Source organism: Neoarius graeffei, chromosome 12, assembly GCF_027579695.1.
Source record: "Neoarius graeffei isolate fNeoGra1 chromosome 12, fNeoGra1.pri, whole genome shotgun sequence".
Lineage (NCBI taxonomy): Eukaryota > Metazoa > Chordata > Actinopteri > Siluriformes > Ariidae > Neoarius > Neoarius graeffei.
This window is the reverse complement of record NC_083580.1, coordinates 57,503,012-57,529,734: the sequence shown is the minus strand read 5'-3', so window position 1 is coordinate 57,529,734 and position 26,723 is coordinate 57,503,012. Positions and strand designations below refer to the sequence as shown.

The 26,723-nt window shown below is 40.8% G+C and overlaps 1 protein-coding gene across 4 annotated transcripts in view; it reads left to right on the top strand.

Moving 5' to 3' along the window:
- Window positions 1-26,723, top strand: part of nectin1a (nectin cell adhesion molecule 1a) — a 99,008-nt gene that overhangs the window by 67,650 nt on the left and 4,635 nt on the right. For 2 of the 4 annotated variants that reach the window (XM_060936103.1, XM_060936102.1), the window contains exons 5-6: window positions 1,581-1,732; window positions 22,737-22,800. In XM_060936103.1, coding sequence (XP_060792086.1) covers window positions 1,581-1,732; window positions 22,737-22,800 — 216 coding nt within the window. Of the gene's footprint in view, window positions 1-1,580; window positions 1,733-6,500; window positions 9,794-19,040; window positions 19,189-22,736; window positions 22,801-26,723 lie in introns of those variants that run through there. The other 2 variants (XM_060936101.1, XM_060936100.1) reach the window with 2 other exon arrangements.

Genomic DNA, 26,723 nt, shown 5'->3' with positions numbered 1-26,723 from the left:
TTAGGGATTTCACCATCGACAATCCATAATATCATCAAAAGATTCAGAGAATCTAGAGAAATCTCTGCGCATAAGAGGCAAGGCCGAAAACCAACATCGAACGCCCGTGACCTTCGATCCTTCAGGTGTCACTGCATTAAAAACTGACATGATTGTTTGAAGGATATTACTATCTGGGCTTGGTAACACTTCAGAAAACCATTGATGGTAAACAAATTTCATCACTGCATCTAGCAAGCAAAGCAAAAACCAAATATCAACAATATCCAGAAATGCTGCCGAATTCTCTGGGCACAAGCTCATCTGAGATGGACTGAAGCAAAGTGGAAAAGTGTGCTGTGGTCTGACAAGTCCACATTTTGAATTCATTTTTTTTTTTTTTTTGGAAATCATGGACGTTGTGTCCTCCGGGCTAAAGATGAAAAGGACCATCCAGTTGTTACCAGCACAAAGTTCAAAAGCCAGCATCTGTGATGGTACAGGGGTGGGTTAGTGCTCATGGCATGGGTAACTTCCACATCTGTGAAGGTACCATTAGTGCTGAAAGATACATATAGGTTTTGGGGCAACATATTCTGCCATCCAGACCATGTCTTCTTCAGGGATTACTTATTCCATTAAGACAATGCCAAGACACATTTTGCATGTGTTACAACAGCATGGCTTCACAGTAAAAAAGTGCAGAGGCTAAACTGGCCTGTCTGCCTCCCATTGAAAATATGTGGCGCATTATGAAGTGCAAAATACAACAACAGTTGTGCAACTAAAGTCATATATAAAGCAAGGAATTTTACTTTCAAAACTTCAGCAATTATTGTCCTCAGTTCCCCAAACACTGACTGAGTGTTCTTAAAAGATAAGGCGATGTAACACAGTGATAAACATGCCCCTGTCCCATCTTTATTGTAATGTGTTCCAGGCATCAAATTCAGAATTTTATATGTTTTTGGGTTTTCCATCCTTCCATATATCTGTCCGTTGGTCTGTACGTCCATCCGGTTCTTGTGAATGTGACATCTCAAGAATGCCTTGAGGGAATTTCTTCAAATTTTGTACAAATTTCATTTGGACTCAAAGATGAACTGGGTAGATTTTGGGCATTGAAGGTCAAAGGTCAAGGCCACTGTAACCTTGTATGTCCCGTTCTCATGAACATGATATCTCAAGAATGCCTTGAGGGAATTTCTTCAAATTTGGTAGAAATGTTCAATTCAACTCAAAGATAATCTGATTAGATTTTCGTGGTCAAAGGTCAAGGTCACTGTGACCTCATGTACATCCCATTCTCATGAATGCCATATCTCAAGAACACCTTGAGGGAATTTCTTCAAATGTAATACAAATGTTCAGTTGGACTTAAAGATGATCTGATTAAATTTTGGTGGTCAAAAGTCAAGTTCACAGTGACCTCATGTTCTCGTGAACATGATATATCAAGAACGCCTTGAGGGAATTTGAAACAGAACATAACTTTGAAACATAATATAAACTAAACATAAACAATTTGTCATAAATTCCTTGAATATATGGGTGTTTGTAACACTGCTTCCTATTTTGAAATCAATTTTTTGTCCTCCTAGTTTGAATGGTTCCATGCCGAATACAGCCGAGCAACGTGAGGAGACACTAATCTTTAAAGGTCCTGTAACCTATGAGATGGCGGGGACATACATGTGTGATGCCACCAACATTGTCGGTGCAGGTTCAGCATCAGTTGAGGTGATTATAATAGGTAAGGACTGGAATTTAAAGCTCTGGATGTAAAAGTGCTCATTATGCATGTTTAATGTGAGAATGCTATTGTCATTGGATTGGACTGCCTCTGAAACCTCACCAATATATAAGCCATTCTTAGCTGCAGTGATTTTCTACAATAGTATCTCGTCCTTTTCTGATTCATCTCATTGTTCTTTGAGTTTCATGTTTTGCCATGTGTTTGATGCTTGATGTGATCTGTGTATAAATTTAATAGAAATCTTGTAACAAGACAGAAATACTGCATGATGTCTCATTTATCTCTTTACTTGCTTGCTTGTGGTAATGGAGTGTCATAATCTGTCAAAATTAGACTATTAGAAATATGCAGCAATGCTTGCTGCTGTGTGTCTGCTGCATGCTTGGATCTCTTCTCCTGAATGAAAGTGCTCAGGTTGTCAAAACACTGTCATCCTCTTTCCCTCATTTACCTCCCTTTTCATCATTTTATTTAAAGCTGCTGGGTGTAGGATTTAAATTTCTTGTTTAACATGAAAGAAAAAGAAAATGAGTCAGGGGAGAAAAAAGTAGTGGAAATTTTTGAACGCATGTCTGATGTTAACAAACGAGCTGGCTATCCTTAGTTATTTATCTAAAAGACGGAGTGGAGAACACAAATCAAATCGGATGACAAAAGAACACAGGTCAGAAAATAACAATACACACCTTGGAAGTGACCAAGATATTTGTTCCTTCACACTGTCTTTCAGCTAGCTAGTTAGTTAACTAGTCAGTTAGTTTGCGATCATTGACATCATAGACACATGAATCACCACATGGCTCTGCACAAACAGACCACTAAGAAATCAGAGTGGAGGGAGTTTCTTCTTCAAAAATAACTTATATTTTAACTAAACAATTAACATTAACCAGATAGCTTACATGGGCCGCAGGGCTACAGCCAACACTGCAATAAATGATAGTAGGAAAAATTTATTACAAGAGCCCAACAACAAGAACTTACAGTGCCAGTCAAAAGTTTGGACACACTTTCTAATTTAGGTTCTTTTCTTTATTTTTATTAATTAAAAGACACTTAGTCTTTTAAGTAAAGAGAACTGTCATTTCTCTTATTTACTTGAGCAGTTCTTGACACAATATGTAGTTGGAGTTGTGGAATAGGGCTATTTACTGTATTTTTATTATTTACTATTTACTGGGCACCACAGTGGTGTAGTGGTTAGCACTGTTGCCTTACAGCAAGAAGGTTCTGGGTTCGAGCCCGGTGGCTGACAGGGGCCTTTCTATGTGGAGTTTGCATGTTCTCCCCGTGTCTGTGTGGGTTTCCTCGACAGTCCAAAGACATGCAGGTTAGGTCAATTGGTGGCTCTAAATTGACAGTAGATGTGAGTGTGAATGGTTGTCTGTGTCTATGTGTCAGCCCTGTGATGACCTGGCGACTTGTCCAGGGTGTACCCCACCTCTCGCCCATAGTCAACTGGGATAGGCTCCTGCTTGCCTGCGACCCTGTAGAACAGGATAAAGCGGCTAGAGATAATGGCTGGATGGATACTATTTACTGTTTGATCTCAAATGCAGAAGACAATGAATTGCACTAATTAACTTTTGACAAGGCACGCCTGTTAATTGAAAAGCATTCCAGGTGACTACCTCATGAAGCTGGTTAAGATAATGCCAACAGTGTGCAAAGCGTCAAGGTAAACGGTGGCTACTTTGAAGAATCTGAAATATGGAACATATTTTGTTTTTGTTTTTTAACACTTTTTTGTTTACCACAAAACTCCATATATGTTCCATATGTTATTTCATGTCTTCAGTATTGTTCTACAATGTAGAAAATAGTCAAAATGCAGGAAACCCTATGAATGAGTAGGGGTGTCCAAACTTTTGACTGGTACTGTAGGTTTTAGAAAACCAGGTAAAATTCAAAGCATATTTTGCAATGCTAGGTTCTTGCTGTCTCCTGATCCCAAAGAATGAGCACAGTTAAACAGCAGTCATAGATCAAGTCGGAAATGCCCAAACAGAGCACTGGAAAATCTGAAAAATCTGGGGAAGTCATGGCCTAATGGTTAGAGAAACAGCTTTGGGACCAAAAGGTTGCTGGTTTGATTCCCCAGACTAGCAGGATTGACTTAAGTGCCCTTGAGCAAGGCACCCAACCGCTCCGGCAAGAGTGGTGGCGTACCTTGTGTCTGATTAGCCAAAGAAAAACTGATGATGTGATCATCAGTTTGGGCATTGAACCCGACCAACTGAACTGAAATCTGAAGGAAAAAAAAAGTCAACAGAGGGAGTTAATGCTAGCTAACACTAGCATGCTAACCAAAACAGTGGCTCTCAATGAGGACATTTTGCTCTTACATGTACTCAGTAAATGTGACAGACATTTATTCTCATTAAATGATGCTAACAGTACTGGACAATTAAATCATTTAAACTGCAATCCAAACCACATAAATGGTATTCCAGTACAACAATGGTGTCATTATTAATAAGCTATTATGTAGCTAATATATGGTTTGGGACACAACCTTTAAGTGTATTGACTTGCATAGCATCAATGTATGCTATCAGAAATCTCTCACAGGGAATATTCAGGCCATTATAGTTTAAAGAATATGGAGCTGCAGGAGGGAGTGATATTTCAAGAAAAACAGAAATTCACAAGAAAAACATTGGGTATTTTCTGAGATTATAAAGTCATAAATTTGTGAGAAAAAAAACTTGAAATTCTGAGATTAAAAAGTCACAAATGTATGAGAAAAAAAACTGGAAAAAATAGTGTTTTTTTTTTTTTAAAGAAACCAGTCCATTTTACTTTGCAAGGTTGGATCAATATCATCACACCACAGACACCATGGCTGAGCTGAGAGTTATAGGAAGTGCAGTATTTTCTCCTTGATCGCACAGTGGAACAGAATATATGACTTGCAACCACGTGATCAAAATGTGCTACGTCGTGAGCATCTGCCATGATGGTGGATATACAAACAACTAGAATGGCAGCCGCTGAAAGCGTGTCTGTAAACAATGCTGAATTTTCTCAGTATTACCATGATTTGAACGGTCGAGCGAAGATTTGATACAAAAAGACGATAGATACGTGTGGGTTTTGACCCATATTATTTTTTAAAAAGTCGGATTTTTCTGAGGATAAGATGCTTCTACTGACCACTGACCAGTACCCAAATCAGTTTGGAAATTTTACATTTGTGGAAGTCTCATCTCATTATCTGTAGCCACTTTATCCTGTTCTACAGGGTCGCAGGCAAGCTGGAGCCTATCCCAGGTGACTACGGGCGAAAGGCGGGGTACACCCTGGACAAGTCGCCAGGTCATCACAGGGCTGACACATAGACACAGACAACCATTCACACTCACATTCACACCTACGCTCAATTTAGAGTCACCAGTTAACCTAACCTGCATGTCTTTGGACTGTGGGGGAAACCGGAGCACCCGGAGGAAACCCACGCGGACACGGGGAGAACATGCAAACTCCGCACAGAAAGGCCCTCGCTGGCCACGGGGCTCAAACCCGGACCTTCTTGCTGTGAGGCGACAGCGCTAACCATTTGTGGAAGTTTCAAAATAATATTACTTTGTTTCAGTCAAAATTAGCTGACCTGGTATTAATTTCTAAGCTTTAACCATGGTGTGTTGGATGTCTTGGAACTCCATGGGCGAGCTACCACATGCAGCTTCTGCAAATTCAGCTGTCTTCCTCCTCCTTTGAGCTCTTTGGTGTCGTTCGGCTGCTGCAGAATCAAGTCTGACCTTGGACGAAACATAGCCCATTTTCTGAGTGGGTGCCCAGTCTGGATTGTTTCTTTCATACAATTTTACTGGCACTTCTAGAAGTGAAAGGGTAATACACGTGTTAAAATTATAACAACGGCCAAGTGAACTACAACAAGAGAATGCTCATTTTATAGCAAAATTCTAGCAACACAAAATAAAATTCTTCCATGATATTCTTGAGAAAGCTTTTGAATCTCACCTGAGATAAAATGATTACTGCAAACATGAGCTGTTTTGGTTTTAGCCTCTGTTAGATCAGCCCTGCCAATGTTGTTCAGCCGTGCTTGTCTATTCTCCATACTAAGCTTCAGAGTTTCCTCGCCCCCTTTCCAAATCACGGACAGAATTCTAAAAAATCAGAACATGCCACGGTCATGAGTACTGTTGTGACCATAACCATATACAGAACAAAGATATGGCATAGCTAAAAGAATGCTTAAAGTAGTGGAAAAACAGAGTTGCGCACTCATGACTATGTTTTGTATAGAATGCCGCTTAACACTGCATTTGTATATCCACCAACATGGCCGACATCCAGGTTTCTATTTTGCTTTGACGTCACTTGCAAGTCAAGGATAAAGTACTAAGAGATTTTCAACTACGTTTCCCAGAATGCACTGCAGCCAGGAAGCCGGGAAGCATTTTTTTTTTCATAAATTTGTGACGTCTTAATCTTAGAATTTCTGTTTTTCTTGCAAATTTATGACTTTATAATCACTAAGAATATCATATTTCTTTCTCATAAATGTATGACTTTAATCTCAGAGATTCTTTTTTTTCTCTCAGAATATTACTCCCCACCTCACCTCAGTTTTTTTTTTACCTCCAATGGCCCTAATATACTGTTGTGAATCTCCCATCTAAAAACTATTTAAGATTTAAAATACTAAAATATACATCCAGCAGCTTTAACTATGTGAAGTATTGGAGGAATTAGAGAAAGCCTCATACCCTCTTCCCTTCCATCTCTCCTTACCCAGAGTCCCCTAGCTCCACACATGCTGAGCAACAGCGAACAGGTGCTGCTATTGGTGGAGCGGTTGTGTGTGGTACAGTGCTGCTGGCAGCCATTATTTTGTTGGTGGTCTTCTTTCATCGGCAAAGGCGCACATTTAAAGGAGATTACAGCACCAAAAAACAGGTCCTGGCCAACGGCTTTGGCAAAGCTAGTGACCTGTCGTCATGCCCCTCTCTGCCTCAGAGCATGACCTATCCCGAAGACCTGAACTATCCTGAGGATGAAAAGAAACCCGAACTTTATGGAAGCCCCAGTTTCTTAGGTGAAAGTGTTCATGAGTTCCATAATCATCCTCCCAACAGGATGAAGACCTACAGTCCAGTAGAGGAAAACAAGAGGTTGAGATATAATGAGCAGAGCTACAGGGATGACTATGGGTCTGAAGTGGAAGTCTCAGTGGATATGGTTCCTCAAATGGATGGTTCTGTCATCTCGAAAGAGGAGTGGTATGTGTGAAAAGAAAAGGAGGAAAAAATGTTTTTGCATATAAATTAATACATGCCATCGTTAGAATTTATTTCCACCTTACATGTTAGTAAATAGAGCTTAAAATCCAAATAAATGTGGGTCAACTTTATTTATATTAATTGCTGGTGTTGAAATGCAGTCCAGAATAATGAACATTTTTCAACCATCTACTGGTCACCTTTCTGTTACATTTTGATACGTTTGTCATGTACTAAAGTAAATTATACCACAGTGCTGGTAAATTTTTGAAACTGACTGGCCTGAAAGTATTGAATGTTTTATAACAGCAGCTTTGGCAATAGTTCCAGCTACAAGGAAAATCACTGTATTAGTTCTAATACATTATTGTTTCCATCGTAAAAACACAGAGACTTTTACATCAAACATTTCACAGAATCTAAGTCTAATAAATAAAATAAAAAGTGTGAATTAACTAAGAAAAACAATCATTGATATGGTGAAGCTTTCGATAAGATGATTTTTATTTAACATTATTGGAAAGAGTCTCCAGCATTGCTTTATAACAGTCAAAGCTGAGCTGCGGTTTGTCGTTAACAAGCTGCTATTTTATAAACTTCAAGAGAACGTGAGGGAGCAACTGTTTATAGCTGCTATAACATAAGTGATAACAGTGTGTATATACAGTGCCTTCCAAGATTATTGGCACCCCCTGTAAAGATTAGTAAAACCGATTAGAAAAAAAATCCACCTTTTGGTGAAGTCGCGTCATCTCACACTGAAAAAATGAGAAAAATCCGACCTTTAATTGAAGTAAATTTATTCAGAGAAAAACAAATCTCTCATCAAGAAATAATTATTTACAACAAAAACACATGTGCCACTATTATTAGCAACCATGCATTTTATACTTTGTACAACCTCCCTTTGCCAGTAAAACAGCACCGAGTCTTCTATAACATTTTATAAGATTGGAAATACAGAACAGGGACTCGGAGACCATTCCTCCTTATACAATCTCTCCAGATCATCCAGGGTCTTCAGCCCTCTCTTGTGCTCTCTCCTCTTCAGCTCACCCCACAGGTTTTCAATGGGGTTCAGGTCAGGGGACTGAGATGGCCAGGGCAGAACTTGATTGTCACTCAGTGCGTTTACATGCACATAGAGAAAATCGAATTTCTGCCATTGCTCGACTGAAATCGAAGTTCTAAATGCCATGGATACACCTTAGCTAGGCTGAAATTGAACCGAACTTGATTTCTCGTAATCGAGCTACACGACCTAGATTATGCAATTTTTGCCGAGCTACTTAGTGCATGTATACCCTATCGAGCTATGTAGTCGAGCTACTTACTTCAGCACTGCCCCTTCCGGAAGTAACGAGTGACGAGACCACAAGCGGGAAACACGACAGCCTCGGTCGGCATGACAACAGTAGTAGCGAGCAGCAGAAGAGGTCAGGAGGAACAAACGAAGAAGAGAAAATGGCGAGCAGAAACGTGCACTTCTGGAGCAATGAGGAGACAGAGTTCATGCTCATTCAGCTTAAGGAGTTGAATATATTAAAATTCATGGACGGGAGAAAAACGCGCAATGGAGAACACGGAACTGATAACTTTGTTTACACTCTTGAATAGCTCTTCTTCATGACGACAACCGGAAGTGTACCAACACGATGGGGCGTGTAGTGCCACCTGTGGCTCGGGTGCACAATGTACCTCACACAATAGCTCGATTTCCTTGTGTGCATGTAGGATTGGATTTCTCTGGCACCCCTGCTGGGACCCTTTGCTCGATTACCGACAGCAGCTCGATTTGGATGTGCATGTAAACGTACTGAGTGAACCATTTTTGTGTTGATTTGGACATATGCTTTAGATAATTGTCCGACTGGAAGATCCAGCATCGACCCAGTTTTAGTTTCCTGCCAGAGCCAGCCAGATTTTGATTTAAAATGTCCTGGTATTTCATGGTGTCCATGATGCCATGGACCCAAACAAGGTTTCCAGGGCCTTTGGAAGACAAACAGTCCCAAAACATCACAGAACTTCCACCATATTTTACAGTTGGGATCGGGTTCTTTTTATTATAGCCATCCTTCTTTTTACACCAAACCCACCTTGAGTGTTTATTGCAAAAAAAGCTACATTTTTGCTACTTCAGACCATAGAACACAGTTCCAGTCAAAGTTGTAGTAGCGTTTTGCAGACTTCATACATTTATGTTTGTGGATAACTGACAAAAAAGGCTTTTTTTCTGACATACTTTCCAAATAATCTGTTAGCATGGAGGTGGCGTCTGATGGTGGTTTTGCAGACTTGAATTTTACTTTTTCTTGTTATCCACTAACAGTGATCCTTGGGGATTTTTTGCCTCTCTTACAATCCTCCTCACTGTACGTGGGGTGAAAAATAAACTTGGGTCTTCTTCCAGGCAATTTGTAACAGTTCTAGTTGGTGTCCATGTTTTTATTATTGCCCTAACAGTAGAAATGGACATTTTCAGGTGAGTAGTAGCTATTTTTATAACCATTCCCTGACATGAAGGTCAACAGACTTCTCCCTCATTTGGTTTGTGTGTTCTCTTATCTTTCCCATGCTGACGGATGACTAAGGGAATTTGGTCTCTGCGTCACCTCATATTTGTACCCCGGTTAATCAGGAAGTCATGGCTTGAAAGTTCCTACACACTCCAATCAACTCAAAAACTGTACAATTACACTGGGTTCATTATAATTTCCAGGGGTGCCAATAATAGTGGCACATGTGTTTTTGTTGAAAGTAATTATTTCTTGATGAGGGATTTGTTTTTCTCTAATTAAATTTATTTCAGTTAAAGGTTGGATTTTTCTCTTTTTTTTCAGTGTGAAATGAAGCTACTTCACCAAAAGGTAGATTTTTCTAACCCTTTTTACGAATCTTTCGAGGGGTGAAAATAATCGTCGAGGGCACTATGAATGTGGGGATCTTTTTTTTTTTTCACAGAGTAGCTCACGCATACCCTGTACAGTCGATTTACTCACACCTGACCTTGGTTTTATCAAGACATGGTCACAAAATGAGACAGTTGGGGATGAGTCAAGTCAGTGAAGTCTAAATATCTATTGGTGACAAGAAAAGAGTGTGAGAGGTCACAGCATCTCATGCACATGCAGAACGGGTTCAGAATTAAAACATTCAAACATGCACTTTGTTTACTGTGAAAATTTTGCACTGTCGCTGTTAGTGTTGTACTTTGCTGATACTTTGTTATTATACTAGATATTGTAGATTTTTATAAGAGAATAAAATATCGTTTTTCACATCAAAAGTGTCAACAGAGACTAAAATCAAGAACAAAAGAAAAAGCAGTTTATTAAAACCAAACAAAACGTGGAGCGAGTATGTATGCACAGCCACAAAACATATTAGGACTGATTTATTATAAACTGCGATGAGGCTAAACACATGGATTAGTACTTGGCATTTCTATTGTAACTTTCCTAACAAACAGGGCTTCATGATGGTGCCAAACAGTTTACATTTTTGTCAGACATTATGAAGTGAGATGATCAGATGCTCAAAGCACAAAATAAAAAATGAAACAGATTACAATGTGTGATTTTTGCTTAGGCGAATCCTACGATAACAATCAATGTACAGTTCCTTCATGAGAGATTACCAATAACATAAGTCAAGTAGGTTGTGTCAGGCATACAAAATGAACACTAGGGAATAAATATATTTATAATCACAAGTTCACATCTATTGGAAATGAATTTCACGTCAGTATCAGAAGTGTAAAATCCACTGTTTTTCAACGCTCTTAGGCATCTAAACTGATTGACTACACCAGAAGCCTTCGGTAAACAGTGAAGATTTAGGTGTATAGGGTTTTATAGCATCTGTGGGACAGAGCTTAGCTCCAAATGCACTTTTATTTCTCAAAGTGTTCAAATGAGTACTTAGAGTGATACTTATGGCATCGTGTTTGAAATCCAGACCCAGATGGTGTTGTGATGTGAAGCTGAATTATGCCTGAAGCCAGACTTGGTTGGATTTTTAAATATTATTAATGCTTCATAGGTGATGTTTGTAATGTTTAAGTGCTTCATAGTTATAATTATATGTTTATAATATTAGAAAACCCATGACCAATAACCTACACTTTCTGCTTACTTTTTTCTGGCCTGGATAAGTGGTAGGATTGATCAACCATCAACTGATCTTACCATATTAATACCAAATAGAAGGGCACTCAGTAGAGTGCATACAGTGTCTTGCAAAAATATTCATACCCCTTGGGGTTTGTCCTGTTTTGTTGCATTACAAGCTGAAATTAAAATTGACTTTTGGAGGGTTAACAGCATTTGATTTACACAACATGCCTACAACTTCAAAGGTGCAAATTGTTGTTTTATTGTGACACAAACAATAATTAAGATGAACAAAACAGAAATCTGGAGTGTGCATACCTGTAGGTATTCACCCCCTTTCGTATGAAACCCCTAAATAAGAGCTGGTCCAACCAATTCACTTCATAAGTCACATAATTAGTTGATTAAGATCCACCTGTGTGCAATCAAAGTGTCACATGATCTGTCACATGATGTCTGTATAAATCAACCTGTTCTGGAAGGACCCTGACTCTGCAACACTACTAAGCAAGCGACATGAGAACCAAGGAGCACTCCAAACAGGTCAGAGACAAATGGGCCTTTTCCACGACCCTTTTTCAGCTCACTTCAGCCCAACACGGCTCGCGTTTTGACTACCTCAGAGCAGCACGACTGAGCTCACTTCAGCCTTACTCAGCACCCAAAACTCGCACGGTTTTGGAGTGGGGCTGAAGTGAGCCCAACCGAGCCGAGTGGGGCTAGGGGCGTGAGCAGACACTCCCCTGTGCACTGATTGGTGAGGAGGAGTGTCCTCACATGCCCACACATGCCCCGCGAGCACGCTGGGATCTGTAAACCTGGAAGAAGAAGAATTACGACAAAGAAGAAGAAGATCAGAAAACTGCACCAAGACCAGCAACATTAATGACTCCATGTCCTCCATGTTTATTGTTTACTATCCGGGTCGTGAGACTACCACTTTAAAGGTCACTGATGTCACTGTTTGCGCCGCCTAACGACATCACGTGACATCCACCCACTTTCGCTAACTCCACCCAATGTGTCCACCCACTTCCAGCCAGCACAGTTCAGCGCGGTTGTAGTCGAAATGCAACCCCAACAGCCCCACTCAGCTCGACTCAGCCCAACTCAGCACGGCACGGCTCAGCCCAACTCAGCCGCGTTGGTAGTGGAAAAGCCCCAAAAGTTGTGGAGAAGTATAGATCAGGGTTGGCTTATAAAAAAAAAAAATCCCAAGCTTTGAATATCCCACAGAGCACCATTAAATCCATTATAGCAGAATGGAAAGAATATGGCACCACTACAAACCTGACAAGAGAAGGCCGCCCACCAAAACTCACAGACTGGGCAAGGAGGGCATTAATCAGAGACGCAACAAAGACACCAAAGAGAACACTGAAGGAGCTGCAAGGATCCACAGTGGAGATGGGAGTATCTGTCCATAGGACCACTTTAAGCCATACACTCCACAGAGTGGGGCTTTATGGAAAAGTGGCCAGAAAAAGCCATTGTTTAAAAAAAAAAACACATATGGAGTTTGCCCAATAGCATGTGGCAGACTCCCCAAACACATGGAAGAAGATCCTCTGGTCAAATGAAACTAAAATTGAACTTTTTGGCCATCATGGGAAATGCCATGTGTGGCGCAAACCCAACACCCTGAGAACACCATTCCTACAGTGAAGCATAGTGGTGGCAGCATCATGCTGTGAAGATGTTTTTCATCTGCAGGGACAGGAAAGCTGGTCAAGACTGAAGGAAAGATGGATGGCACTAAATATAGGGCAGTTCTAGAGGAAACCCTGTTTGAGTGAGCCAGAGGTTTGAGACTGGGACGAAGGTTCACGTTCCAGCAGGACAATGACCCTAAACATACTGCGAAAGCTACACTGGAGTGGTTTCAAGGGAACCATTTAAATGTCTTGGAATGGCCTAGTCAAAGCCCAGACCTCAATCCAATTGAGAATCTGTGGCATAACTTGAAGATTTGCTGGACACCAACGCAACCCATCTAACTTGAAGGAGTTGGAGCAGTTTTGCCTTGAGGAATGGACAAAAATCCCAGTGGCTAGATGTGCTAAGCTAATAGAGACATACCCCAAGAGACTAGCAGCTGTAATTGTAGCGAAAGGTGGCTCTACAAAGTATTGACTGGGGGGGTGAATACCTATGCACACTCCAGATTTCTGTTTTTTTCATCTTAATTATTGTGTCACAATAAAAAAAAAATCACCTTTAAAGTTGTAGGCATATTGTGTAAATCAAATGGTGCTAACTCCCCAAAAAATCCATTTTAATTCCAGCTTATAATGTGACAAAACAGGACAAATACTAAAGGGAATGAATACCTTTGCAAGACATTGCCTCTCTGCCAAATCACATATTAGAATATAAAAAAAAACCTGGATCCACATATGTATCTGGATTTGCATCAAAATCTAATCAATTGTCCCTTGGCCCATGGCTCACCTTTCCTGAAAATGTCATCAAAATTCGTTCACTACTTTTTGAGTTATGTTGGGAACAGACAAACAAATGGTGCCAAAAACATAAGTGAAATGATTTTAAAAACATATCAAATAATAGTAACAGTAAACCTTATCAGCGATCTTTCCTATGCTCAGAGTAGCTAGCTAGCTAGTAGCTTTCATATAGAAACAGTAAAAATGCATGACCCCAGTTAAAAATGGAAGAATCATAATTACGAATGGAACATCATTATAGTGCAATTACTGAGCAAACCAATGATATCTGACCTGTATATAATCAGCTGTGCTGCATTATAAGCATTTGGAAAATGAACAATTGGAAGTTTCATAAAATATGACAGTTACGTCTCTTGGGAACAGAAAGAACCAATAACCCGAGAGACTGTGCAGAATATCCAGATGTGTTACCCTGTGTTAGCAGCTAAATAGTGCTGCAACACATATTTTACTTTGTTGATTAATCGCAGGAGGAAAGTTGCGTGAAGGGAACTTGAGCTGAATCTGCTTATGAACATGGCAGGAGTGCATGGATTAAAGAAATAATCATCACTAGGGGGCACTTTTATCAAACACTGACTGATTTAAATCACACATTATAATCAAAAATGGCTGAAAGTAGCAGATGATCAACAAATAACCAAGTACCATCCAAGTACCTCTCACTGCAGAAGAAAAAGTCCATGAGATGGACCAACTAGCTAATCCAGCTAATCCGACCTTTCGGCTGGATAATTGTGTTAAGTGTCTTGTTTCATATTGTACGCTGTTGCCTGACTTATAGAAGAGATCGGATCAGATCCATCTCTCCCCCTGGACTTTTGGCTCTGCGCACAAGGACTATCTTACATCTTCCCAATTAGCAGAGAAGGTCTTTTTCAAAGTCATCGAAATGTAAATTAAAAACATTGTGCAAAAATATGTGTTCTATCTCAGGAAGCTGTGACCATATAAGGAAAGGAAATGGCTAGCAGTGACAGTTGTACATGCTGATAGGATGGAATCAGTTTGGCTGTGACAGCAATGCTACTACAAACAAATTTGTCACTAGATTAAAACCAAGTTAAAGTCAAACAATGGATGACGAATAAATTCTAGAAAGCAGGTTATAACTTAACGTTATGGTAAATCAACTGTAATTTATCAAAAACAACATGTCCAGTAAGTGTATTTAGCACAATCATGTCCGATATTATCTGCAAAAAATGTCGGTGAAAACTCATAAACAGGCTGCAAGTTGGTTTAATTATGTATTATGTACTTCATAGTCCATAATAGTTGTACAAATTAGGCTAATATTTTAGAGCTGCATGAAATCATCATGTTTTATAGATATACAGCTAGATGCTGTGCATGCAGTGCATTATAAACTTCACCAAAGACTATCGTAAACGTTAACATGTTCGAACAAATGACACAAAAGCTCTTAAATTCGTTTACGGTTTGATGTTTAAGATGTAATTTATTGAGTTGAAAACACAGTAAAAACATACTTGTATATATTGGCTGTATAAATGTCTTGTCGTGCAAGTGGTTCTGTGCAAAAGAATACAATAGAACATGTATAATGTGTAAATGTCGTGCTCAAAGACAGTTCTGTTCCCCAAAGTGTTACATAATCCTGAAATGTGATGACTCCTCTGTTTTTGCTTTTGCACATGGATTTAATTTCTCTGTATAGTGTTTTGTAAATATCTGACATATGTTGAGTGTTGTGCAATAAGTCACTATTGTGAAATCACTATGCTGTACAGTATATATTTACACTGGCATGTCATTTGTTAAATTAATGCTTTATTTTCCTGTTGGTTGTAAGTGCATTTTAAATAAGTTGAGTGTAGCTTGTGTGTGTGTGTATTTGTTGGGATTTTTGGGCATAAGCACATGAATTGTTCTTTTGCAAATAAATTGTGAAAATCCATCTGTAAAATTCCCTGTAATCAGTTTCATCTGAAGGGAAAAGAAACATTTTGTCAAATGGGCTTGTTTAGTGCACAAAAGCTTTTTTCTTTCTTTTTTTCTTTTTTGCTGAGTAACTGGCCTGCGTTGTCTGTTGTCATTTAGTTCTGACAGTGAATTCCTTTTTCCCTTGGCCGTAGTGATGTGTTAGAGACTTATTTGAGACAGATATACTGACTGGAGGCTTTTAGTTTGTGGCTGGCTCTTGTCTTTTTTTTCCTGGACAGAATCCAACCATTGTCTTTCTAACTCCAATATAAAACTTTCATTCGTCAGGAACTAATATCACATTGTCCTGTGTACACAGTGACCTAAGTGAAAACTTACGTGAAAGCCATTCACGACGGACCCCATTTGCAGGGCTGAGTTGGCACAATTTAAACGCACACACACACACAAACCCACACACATTTCAACAGGAAATGCACTGGTGATTTGTGCTATTCTCCTCAAACCCAGTGAAAAAATAAGTGTTTATACTGTAGCTAAAAATGTTTTCAATAAAGCTTGACATTATGGTTTCTTTAACTAACATTTTTACTGCATTAGTTCAGTCCATCTTCATCTGGCTAACACTGGATAGTGTGATTATAATTCATTCCCTTCTATAACTGTGTGCGATATAGTCAAAAGTTAGTTAACATTATACCACAGCACTGTTGAATACTTGATTCTGATTTGTCAGAAGGTGATGATTAATTTTCTAGAACAATAACTCTGGCTAGAAGGCAAATCACAGGCAGATGCACCACGTGATCTCAGGCTAATAATAAATAGCGTTATTTAACAAAGAAAAATGCTTAATTAGCTCATCCGGCCTGGCCTGCGGCCGAGTGAGTTTATGCGATCACGCGTCGTCCGTAGTCTGACCGTCATTCGTCGTCGTCTGTCCACAATTTACAAAAATCACTCCTCCTACAGGATTGATCGGATTTCAATTAAACTCACATACAATGTTCCCCAGGTGGGTGTGTATAAAAGTTGTAAAGATTGTGGCACCACTTGTCACATTTATGATTTTATGGGCATCTTAGCCGGTATGAGCTACAGCCTCATTGAGGCTATTTTTTTTTTTATATGGTGAAGTTTTCTATAAGCAGATGTTAATTTAACATCTATGGAAGGAGTCTCCAGTGTCAGTGCTTTGTAAGGGCTGGGATAGACTTGACGCTACGTGACTCGTACACTTGCAGATGCTGCTGCTATGCAAGCAGTGTACTGACTATACTTGCAAACGTGCTTTATGTAAATCTGGAGGATTCCAACAGGTGGTAGTGTAAGAAATCATCATGGTGAGAAAACAACGTCCGGTTTCACTGTGTTGAAGCCATGTCCTAATGGTTAGAGAAGCAGCTTTGGGACCAAAAGTTCACCGATTTGATTCCCTGGACCAGCAGGAATGGTTGAAGTGCCCTTAAACAAGACACCTAACCCCGTGCTGCTCTGGGTGTGCTGTACATTGCTCTGGATAAGAGCGTCTGCTAAATGCCATTAATGTAATGATGCTAAAAGATCCACTTTCAAAAAGCTGGCAATTAGACACCAGCTGTGCTGACAGGTATGGAGAGGGGGCGTCCAATCGTAAAGACAATGCTAATTTCTAACCTGGTCTATCAGCTCGTCCTCAAAGCATTATGCAATGTTGATAACTTCAGACTAGTAAACGACAACGCTGATGTCACGTACCAAAACATGAACACACTGTCATCCCAATTTTTGTTGGTACTGCAACTCACGCACGCATCACATTAATTTCTGACGACATGCTCAGAGGACGTGTCAAAAGAGCGCTGGGAACGCATGGCAGCCATGATGCGTGCGTGAAAGCATTCTGAGCGTCAAGTATATTCCGGCCCAAGAGTCAGTACATTTTCCACCACAGGAAAGTCTTCACTACAGAGGAGTTTCTGGTTTCTAGATAGGCAGCATGGTGTTGCAGTGGTTAGCACTGTTGCGTCACAGAAAGAAGGTTCTGGGTTCGAACCTTGTGGCTGACTGGGGCCTGTCTGTGTGGAGTTTGCATGTTTGCCTGGACTTCACATACCTGCGTGGGTTTTCTCCCACAGTCCATAGGCAAGCAGATTAGGTCAACTGGCTACTCTAAATTTCCTATAGGTGTGACTGTGAGTGTGAATGGTTGTTCATCGTTGTGTTAGCCCTGTGATAGATTGGCAACCCGTCCAGGGTGTACCCCGCCTCTCATCCAAAGTCAGCTGGGATTGGCTCCAGCTTTGCCCTGACGAATAAACAGCATAGATAATGGATGGATAGTTTCTAGGTAACATGAAAAGCTGCCAATTTGGTTTTTTTTTTTGTCTTAACTTGCTAATGAGGGCTTGACTGTTTGTAGCTACAACAACGTAAGTGATAACAAGAACTAACTTCTCTGGTGAATCTTCCACAACTATAAATATATAAAACGTGTGGTGAGTCATCCATTAATAATTTTTTAAAAAATGTAATTGCTGTACTGAGCACACAAAAACACTTTTGGATGGTCGGTTATAGGAAAAATGATCACGTTCGAGGTGGGAACAGTCACTCTGTTTCAAACCACACTGTCACTTATTACTTTCCTCCAACAACACACCCCATTATGTTTTATTCCTACATAACAACATCTCTGATATTAAAATGTTGTCAGTGAACAACTACAAACATGCTCATTCTGGTGTTGTTCAAGTTGGTCATTAAAGGTTTTATTTTACAAGCTGATAATGTGAGCATATGAAGTTCAGTTCAAAGTTTGCTCATGTTAATGAACTTTTAAAATAGTATAAGTTAAGGGAACCTTAATATATAGTGTTATTGATATTTCAGAGGCATCTTATTCATCAGCGATCGAGAATAATTCATGTTACGATGCCATTCATTTGTACATTGTGTTCTTCGTGCTAATTTCAGCCTAAAAATGATATTTTGAGATAATTAAGCAATATCGCACAAGCAAGAATGAGGCAACACTGAATTATTATTAATATTAATGAAGTGACATTTCAGACATGGTATGGCTCATTGTTCTGTTTAATTTTTGCTTCACAAGCAGAAATACTGTAGCGACACTCACTTTATAGCACGCTGGCTAGCTGGCGAGCTAACTCATGATGATTTGCACATTCATTAAAGGTGCTTCTGGTAAAATTGACATCTCTTTTTCTGTTTCATCGTCATCTGATCAGCTGTCATATTTTAAGCCAATAGTTATATTCCTGAAAAGTATCATCTGCCATGTTTGCTGATGATGTCACTAACACTACTGTAGTAACTGTTTCAAGCTAGGAAGTGCAATTTTTTATGTAGCGAGCACAGACAAGTTGAGCGATAAAAACAGTGAAACATCCCAATGTCGTTATCGTAAACAGAAGCGCTCTTGGAATGCGGCTCGACCAATCAAATGAATGGCTTGGAACTAACTGGTGTATAATATCTCTTTATATCAATTTTACAGAGGTAAAACTACACAAAGGTTCATTTTTATAGTAGGGCAATCACCAAGTGTCTGTGTTTCCTGCAGAAACCCCCCGGCCATTGAGCGCAGCCGAGAGGGTGATGGGTGTCCTCGGATGGGTGATTGCTCTTGGTATTATCCTCAGTATAGCCGCCATCGTATTTATGATCAACAGACAGCAGCGGAAGAAGCAAAGTGAAACCAACAGTGACTCGTGGGTACCATGTAACTGGCATACAGAATACTGTGCCGGAACATTTTGTGTGTGCTTATCTAACTGTTTTAGAGAAAAAAGGGAATATATTAAATACAGTAGGTGTATTCCTGTCTAAACACTACAGGTAATTAGAATATCCAATCAACCCTTGATACAAAGCACGACCTAGTTGTGTTTTTCTGGTAGTCATTCCTACAATGAAACACAAAATTTATCTTTTTTGTAGCTGTTAATGTCATTTTCACAAGTATACTCATGGACAACAGGCCTGAAATCCAAGCTGTTTTACTGGATAGTGCTCATCTAATTCTGCTTTAGTTGGACAGCCATCTTGGCCAAGTGGCTTGACTAGCAAATACAACCCCGATTCCAAAAAAGTTGGGACAAAGTACAAATTGTAAATAAAAATGGAATGCAATGATGCGGAAGTTTCAAAATTCCATATTTTATTCAGAATAGAACATAGATGACATATCAAATGTTTAAACTGAGAAAATGTATCATTTAAAGAGAAAAATTAGGTGATTTTAAATTTCATGACAACAACACATCTCAAAAAAGTTGGGACAAGGCCATGTTTACCACTGTGAGACATCCCCTTTTCTCTTTACAACAGTCTGTAAACGTCTGGGGACTGAGGAGACAAGTTGCTCAAGTTTAGGGACAGGAATGTTAACCCATTCTTGTCTAATGTAGGATTCTAGTTGCTCAACTGTCTTAGGTCTTTTTTTGTCGTATCTTCTGTTTTATGATGCGCCAAATGTTTTCTATGGGTGAAAGATCTGGACTGCAGGCTGGCCAGTTCAGTACCCGGACCCTTCTTCTATGCAGCCATGATGCTGTAATTGATGCAGTATGTGGTTTGGCATTGTCATGTTGGAAAATGCAAGGTCTTCCCTGAAAGAGATGTCATCTGGATGGGAGCATATGTTGCTCTAGAACCTGGATATACCTTTCAGCATCGATGGTGTCTTTCCAGATGTGTAAACTGCCCATGCCACACGCACTAATGCAACCCCATACCATCAGAGATGCAGGCTTCTGAACTGAGCGCTGATAACAACTTGGGTCGTCCTTCTCCTCTTTAGTCCAAATGACACGGCGTCCCTGATTTCCATAAAGAACTTCACATTTTGATTCGTCTGACCACAGAACAGTTTTCCACTTTGCCACAGTCCATTTTAAATGAGCCTTGGCCCAGAGAAGACATCTGCGCTTCTGGATCATGTTTAGATACGGCTTCTTCTTTGAACTATAGAGTTTTAGCTGGCAACGGCGGATGGCACGGTGAATTGTGTTCACAGATAATGTTCTCTGGAAATATTCCCGAGCCCATTTTGTGATTTCCAATACAGAAGCATGCCTGTATGTGATGCAGTGCCGTCTAAGGGCCCGAAGATCACGGGCACCCAGTATGGTTTTCTGGCCTTGACCCTTACGCACAGAGATTCTTCCAGATTCTCTGAATCTTTTGATGATATTATGCACTGTGGATGATGATATGTTCAAACTCTTTGCAATTTTACACTGTTGAACTCCTTTCTGATATTGCTCCACTATTTGTCGGCGCAGAATTAGGGGGATTGGTGATCCTCTTCCCATCTTTACTTCTGAGAGCCGCTGCCACTCCAAGATGCTCTTTTTATACCCAGTCATGTTAATGACCTATTGCCAATTGACCTAATGAGTTGCAATTTGGTCCTCCAGCTGTTCCTTTTTTGTACCTTTAACTTTTCCAGCCTCTTATTGCCCCTGTCCCAACTTTTTTGAGATGTGTTGCTGTCATGAAATTTCAAATGAGCCAATATTTGGCATGAAATTTCAAAATGTCTCACTTTTGACATTTGATATGTTGTCTATGTTCTATTGTGAATACAATATCAGTTTTTGAGATTTGTAAATTATTGCATTCCGTTTTTATTTACAATTTGTACTTTGTCCCAACTTTTTTGGAATCGGGGTTGTACTTACTAGCAAACCAGTGTTTTTTTTTTTTTGTTGTTTTTTTTTTTTTGTGTGTGTGTGTGTGTGTGTGTGTGTGTGTGTACTGAACTAGCATGATTTTCTGGTTGCCTGCTCCATGTGCACACATTATTATTGGTTTATACTGGAAGTTTTTGTTAGAGTAGGGTGACCAGATTTCCCTAGTCTGAAACCAGGACACTTTTGCGCACGACCATGCTCGTGCATGCACACCTTTTTTTTTTATGTAAACGTGACACTCAGAGAGGTGCTGTTATCATTTTGTTGAAGCTCACATTTATCAACATCTCACATGAAATAAAACAAACAAGCATTTTGCTATCTAGTAGCATAGTGGTATACAGATCAGTTAAATTATGGTCAGACAACAGATTTTGTAGTGGCTGAGAATAGGCCAGGCTATGTCCATAGGCCAAATTTAAACTGATTTATTTCACCTGTTTGTGAGAACACCAAGAAGAATGCATATGCACATGTAGGCTATATCTCTAAAATTGTATGCACTATAGCATGAACTTAAAAAGTAGATATGTGACCTCAACATAGCCTAGGTCAGAATCAACCTTACTAACCATTCCCCACAACTGAATGAATAAAGCAAGAAGATGTGTACAAAAGTGAACACTTTAATGGAAGGTACAACAAGCTGTTCAACACAGCAATATGGCCAAACTGTCAGAATGGTATGTTAAACAGAAACAAAAAAGAGACAAGTGATTTGAGAATATACACTCAAACAAAACAGCAATAAAGGAGGAGAGGGGCGACAGCCCGAGGAAAGCCCCCACAGGAGCGCACAGCATTTGCAACATAGGCTACCCAACTCAGTACAAGAACAAAACACAGGAACAAAGCTAAGGCGACTGTCAATCCACCCACCCTAAACAAGATGCATTAGCCCTGCCTCAACCCACCGCTTGTGTTTAGCCGTTTTAATGTGATCCTGTATATCGGCGTTACCACCGTGAGCTACGGAGAAGGAACACTTACAGTGTGTGCAGTCGGCTTCGTGCACGTTGTTCTGCACCTCTCGGAGGAAGGGGTAGGTGCCCTGTAAATCTTTGGAAAAGGTACATTTTCTTTTCGGCATAATTGCTGCGGCATTACTGCTGCTAGCTGCTAGACAAAGAACATTCGCACCAGTTAATGTTTATTTTATTGTTGCATGGCAACACGTTCTGTTGTCTGGAATAATGTGGCTAAATAAACACCCATGCCACAGGGCCAGGGGGCAGCAACCAGGAAAGTGTGTGATTCCTGTCAATTCATCAAAATAGTAAATGCAGACATTTCTCCGCTAATGATTCCCACGCTGCTCAGTTGCAAACGTCGCGAGTGGCGAAAACGGGGACATATCCGTGTCCCGACAGACTTTTGTCGGGACTCGGGACACACAACCCCAAATCGGGACTGTCCGGGACGTCTGGTCACCCTATGTTAGAGAGATTTTGCATGTCGCATACGAGTACCGTCTCATTAAGAACGGTCTCGAGGCAGTTTTGGTTTTTGAAACCTGCACTTTGCTGACTCCTCTGTTCCCTAAAGATCTTTGTCCTCAACAGGCCCGGCTCTTCTCCCGCCCACAAAAAGCCTTCTTTTAAAAAGAAGCCAGCAGATGACTTCCAGGTAAGACAGCACTCAGTCCTTGTGGTTTATTGGCCATCTTGAAAAGATACATTAATGCATTACACCTTGCTTTTTAAGCTGAAAAGGATGGCGTTTGTGCTTCAGGGTTTAGTGTCCATGAACAGAGAGCACCTCCTACTGGTGAACAGACAATGATAAATGAACTGTTAACATTTTCCTTCCCTTGTAACATGAAGAACAGAAGTATCATCTTGTCTTCTCATACACTGTCAGAAATAGGGACACACTAGGAGTCCATTTCTGTCCCCCAAGGTACAAGATACACTAATGTACCTCCTAAGGCTCATTATTGGACTTCAAGGGAACTATTGGCCCTTTTCCACTACCCTTTTTCAGCTCACTTCAGCTCGCTTCAGCTCACTTCAGCCCGACACGGCTCGCGTTTCGACTACCAAAAACCAGCACGACTCAGCTCGCTTCAGCCCTGCTTAGCCCCTAATGCCGCTTTTCCACTACAAACGCGGCTGAGCCGTGCCGTGCCGAGTCGAGCTGAGTCGGGCTGAGCGGGGCTGTTGGAGTTGCATTTCGACTACAACCGCGCTGAACCGTGCTGGCTGGAAGTGGGTGGACACATTGGGTGGAGTTAGCGAAAGTGGGTGGACGTCATGTGATGTCATTAAGCAGCGCAAACAGTGACATCAGTGACAGTGGCGGAACAAGTCAGAGCCGGGCCGGGGGCGGGGCAAATGACCGGGCTCTTTATTAAAGCTTATCATAACATCATTTTAGGCTACAAAATGTCCGCAACTGCGGTGTTTACCAATTTCAACACTACCGGGTGCAACTATGTTATTTAGTACATCAAGTCCTTCAAACGAACATGTAACTCAGAAACAAAAAACATTAGGATACTGTACATGGCTCATAATAAAACATCAATAGCCTATACTGCGCACATTATTTGAAGGGCATACGAATGAGCGCTCAGAGGTTGCAACGGTGACAGGAAGAGTCAGAAATAAAAGGAGGGCGGTGCAAACCTCACTGAATGCACTGTGTTTACCAATTTCAACACTACGGGGTGCAACTATGTTATTTTGTACATTAAGTCCTTCAAACGAACATGTAACTCAGAAACAAAAAAACATTAGGCGACATACTGTACATGGCTCATAATAAAACATCAATAGCCTACTGCGCGCATTATTTGAAGGGCATACGACGAGCCTTGCGCTCCGCGAACTCGTCCACGATGCTCTGTATGTCACTGATTCAGTGATCTTTTCAGCGGTAGTCTCATGACCCGAATAGTAAACAATAAACATGGAGGACATGGAGTCGTTAGTGTTGCTGGTCTTGGTGCTGTGGCTTGTTGTCACCGACAACGCCAACAGATACTGGCAAGAGCGTATAGATGAGGCGAGGCGCATAAGGCTTCAGAAATTCTCGTAATTCGTAATTCTCCTTCTTCCGGGTTTACGGTGTTTACAGATCCCAGCGCGCTCGCGGGGCGTGTGTGGGCATGTGAGGACACGCCTCCTCACCAATCAGTGCACAGGGGAGTGTCTGCTCACGCCCCCAGCCTCAGTCGGCACGGTTTGGCTCGCTTCAGCCCCACTCCAAAACGGTGCGAGTTTTAGGGGCTAAGCGGGGCTGAAACGAGCTGAGTCGTGCTGGTTTTTGGTAGTCGAAATGCGAGCCGTGTCGGGCTGAAGTGAGCTGAAGCGAGCTGAAGTGAGCTGAAAAAGGGTAGTGGAAAAGGGCCATAAAACTCGCACCGTTTTGGAGTGGGGCTGAAGCGAGCCAAACCGTGCCGAGTGAGGCTGGAGGCGTGAGCAGACACTCCCCTGTGCACTGATTGGTGAGGAGGCGTGTCCTCACATGCCCACACACGCCCCGCGAGCGCGCTGGGATCTGTAAACACCGTAAACCCGGAAGAAGGAGAATTACGAATTACGAGAATTTCTGAAGCCTTATGCGCCTCGCCTCATCTATACGCTCTTGCCAGTATCTGTCCGCGTTGTCGGTGACAACAAGCCACAGCACCAAGACCAGCAACACTAACGACTCCATGTCCTCCATGTTTATTGTTTACTATTCGGGTCGTGAGACTACCGCTTAAAAGATCACTGAATCAGTGACCTACAGAGCATCGTGGACGAGTTCGCGGAGCGCAAGGCTCGTCGTATGCCCTTCAAATAATGCGCGCAGTAGGCTATTGATGTTTTATTATGAGCCATGTACAGTATGTCACCTAATGTTTTTTTGTTTGAGTTACATGTTCGTTTGAAGGACTTAATGTACAAAATAACATAGTTGCACCCCGTAGTGTTGAAATTGGTAAACACAGTGCATTCAGTGAGGTTTGCACCGCCCTCCTTTTATTTCTGACACCGCCCTGTCACCGTTGCAACCTCTGAGCGCTCATTCGTATGCCCTTCAAATAATGTGCGCAGTATAGGCTATTGATGTTTTATTATGAGCCATGTACAGTATCCTAATGTTTTTTGTTTCTGAGTTACATGTTCGTTTGAAGGACTTGATGTACTAAATAACATAGTTGCACCCGGTAGTGTTGAAATTGGTAAACACCGCAGTTGCGGACATTTTGTAGCCTAAAATGATGTTATGATAAGCTTTAATAAAATGCCCGGTCATTTGCCCCGCCCCCGGCCCGGCTCTGACTTGTTCCGCCACTGTCACTGATGTCACTGTTTGCGCTGCTTAACGACATCACGTGACGTCCACCCACTTTCGCTAACTCCACCCAATGTGTCCACCCACTTCCAGCCAGCACGGTTCAGCGCGGTTGTAGTCGAAATGCAACTTCAATAGCCCCGCTCAGCTCGACTCAGCACGGCACGGCTCAGCCGCGTTTGTAGTGGAAAAGCGGCATTTGTGTACCTTTTTAGAGTCAAAAAGGTACATATGTGTTCCCAATCAGTATATAAATGGTACAAATAAGTACCTAAGAGGGTACTGCCCCAGTGACAAGCCATTGTACCCTTAAAGCTACAATGATGTACAACCCCAATTCCAAAAAAGTTGGGACACTGTGTAAAACATAAATAAAAACAGGATTTGAAGATTTGCAAATCACGGAAAGCCTATATTTCACTGAAAATAGTACAAAGACAACATATAAAATGTTGAAACTGAGAAAATTTTATTGTTTTTTGAAAAATATATGCTCATTTTGAATTTGATGTCAGCAACACACTTCAGAAAAGTTGGGATGGGGCAACACAAGACTGAAAAAGTTGTGTAATGCTAAAAATAAATAAATAATTTGGTTAATTGGCAACAGGTCAGTCACATGATTGGGTATAAAAATAGCATCCCAGGGAGGCGGAGTCTCTCAGAAGTAAAGATGGGGAGGGGTTCATCGCTCTGTGAAAGACTGCATCAGCAAACAGTGCAACAATTTCAGAATAATGTTCCTCAATGTAAAATTGCAAAGAATTTGAGGATCACATCATTTATGTTACATAATATAATTAAAAGATTAAGAGAATTTGGAGAAATCTCTGTATGCAAGAGACAAGGCTGAAAACTGACATTGGATGCCTGTGATCTTCAGGCCCTCAGGCGACACTGCATTAAAAGCAGACACGTGTCTGTAGTGGAAATCACTGTATGGGCTCAGGAACACTTCAGAAAACCATCATCTCTGAAAACAATTCAATACTGCATCTACAAATGCAAGTTAAAACCATATATAAACAATATCCAGAAACACTGCCACCTTTTCTGGGCCTGAGCTCTTTTACGATGGACTGAGGCGAAGTGGAAAATTGTCCTGAGGTCTGACGAATCAAAAGTAGAAATTCTTTTCAGAAATCATGGACACCACATCCTCCAGGCTAAAGAGGAGAGGGATCATCCGGCTTGTTATCAGCACACAGTTCAAAAGCCAGTATCTGTGATGGTATGAGGGTGCATTAGTGCACATAACATGGGTA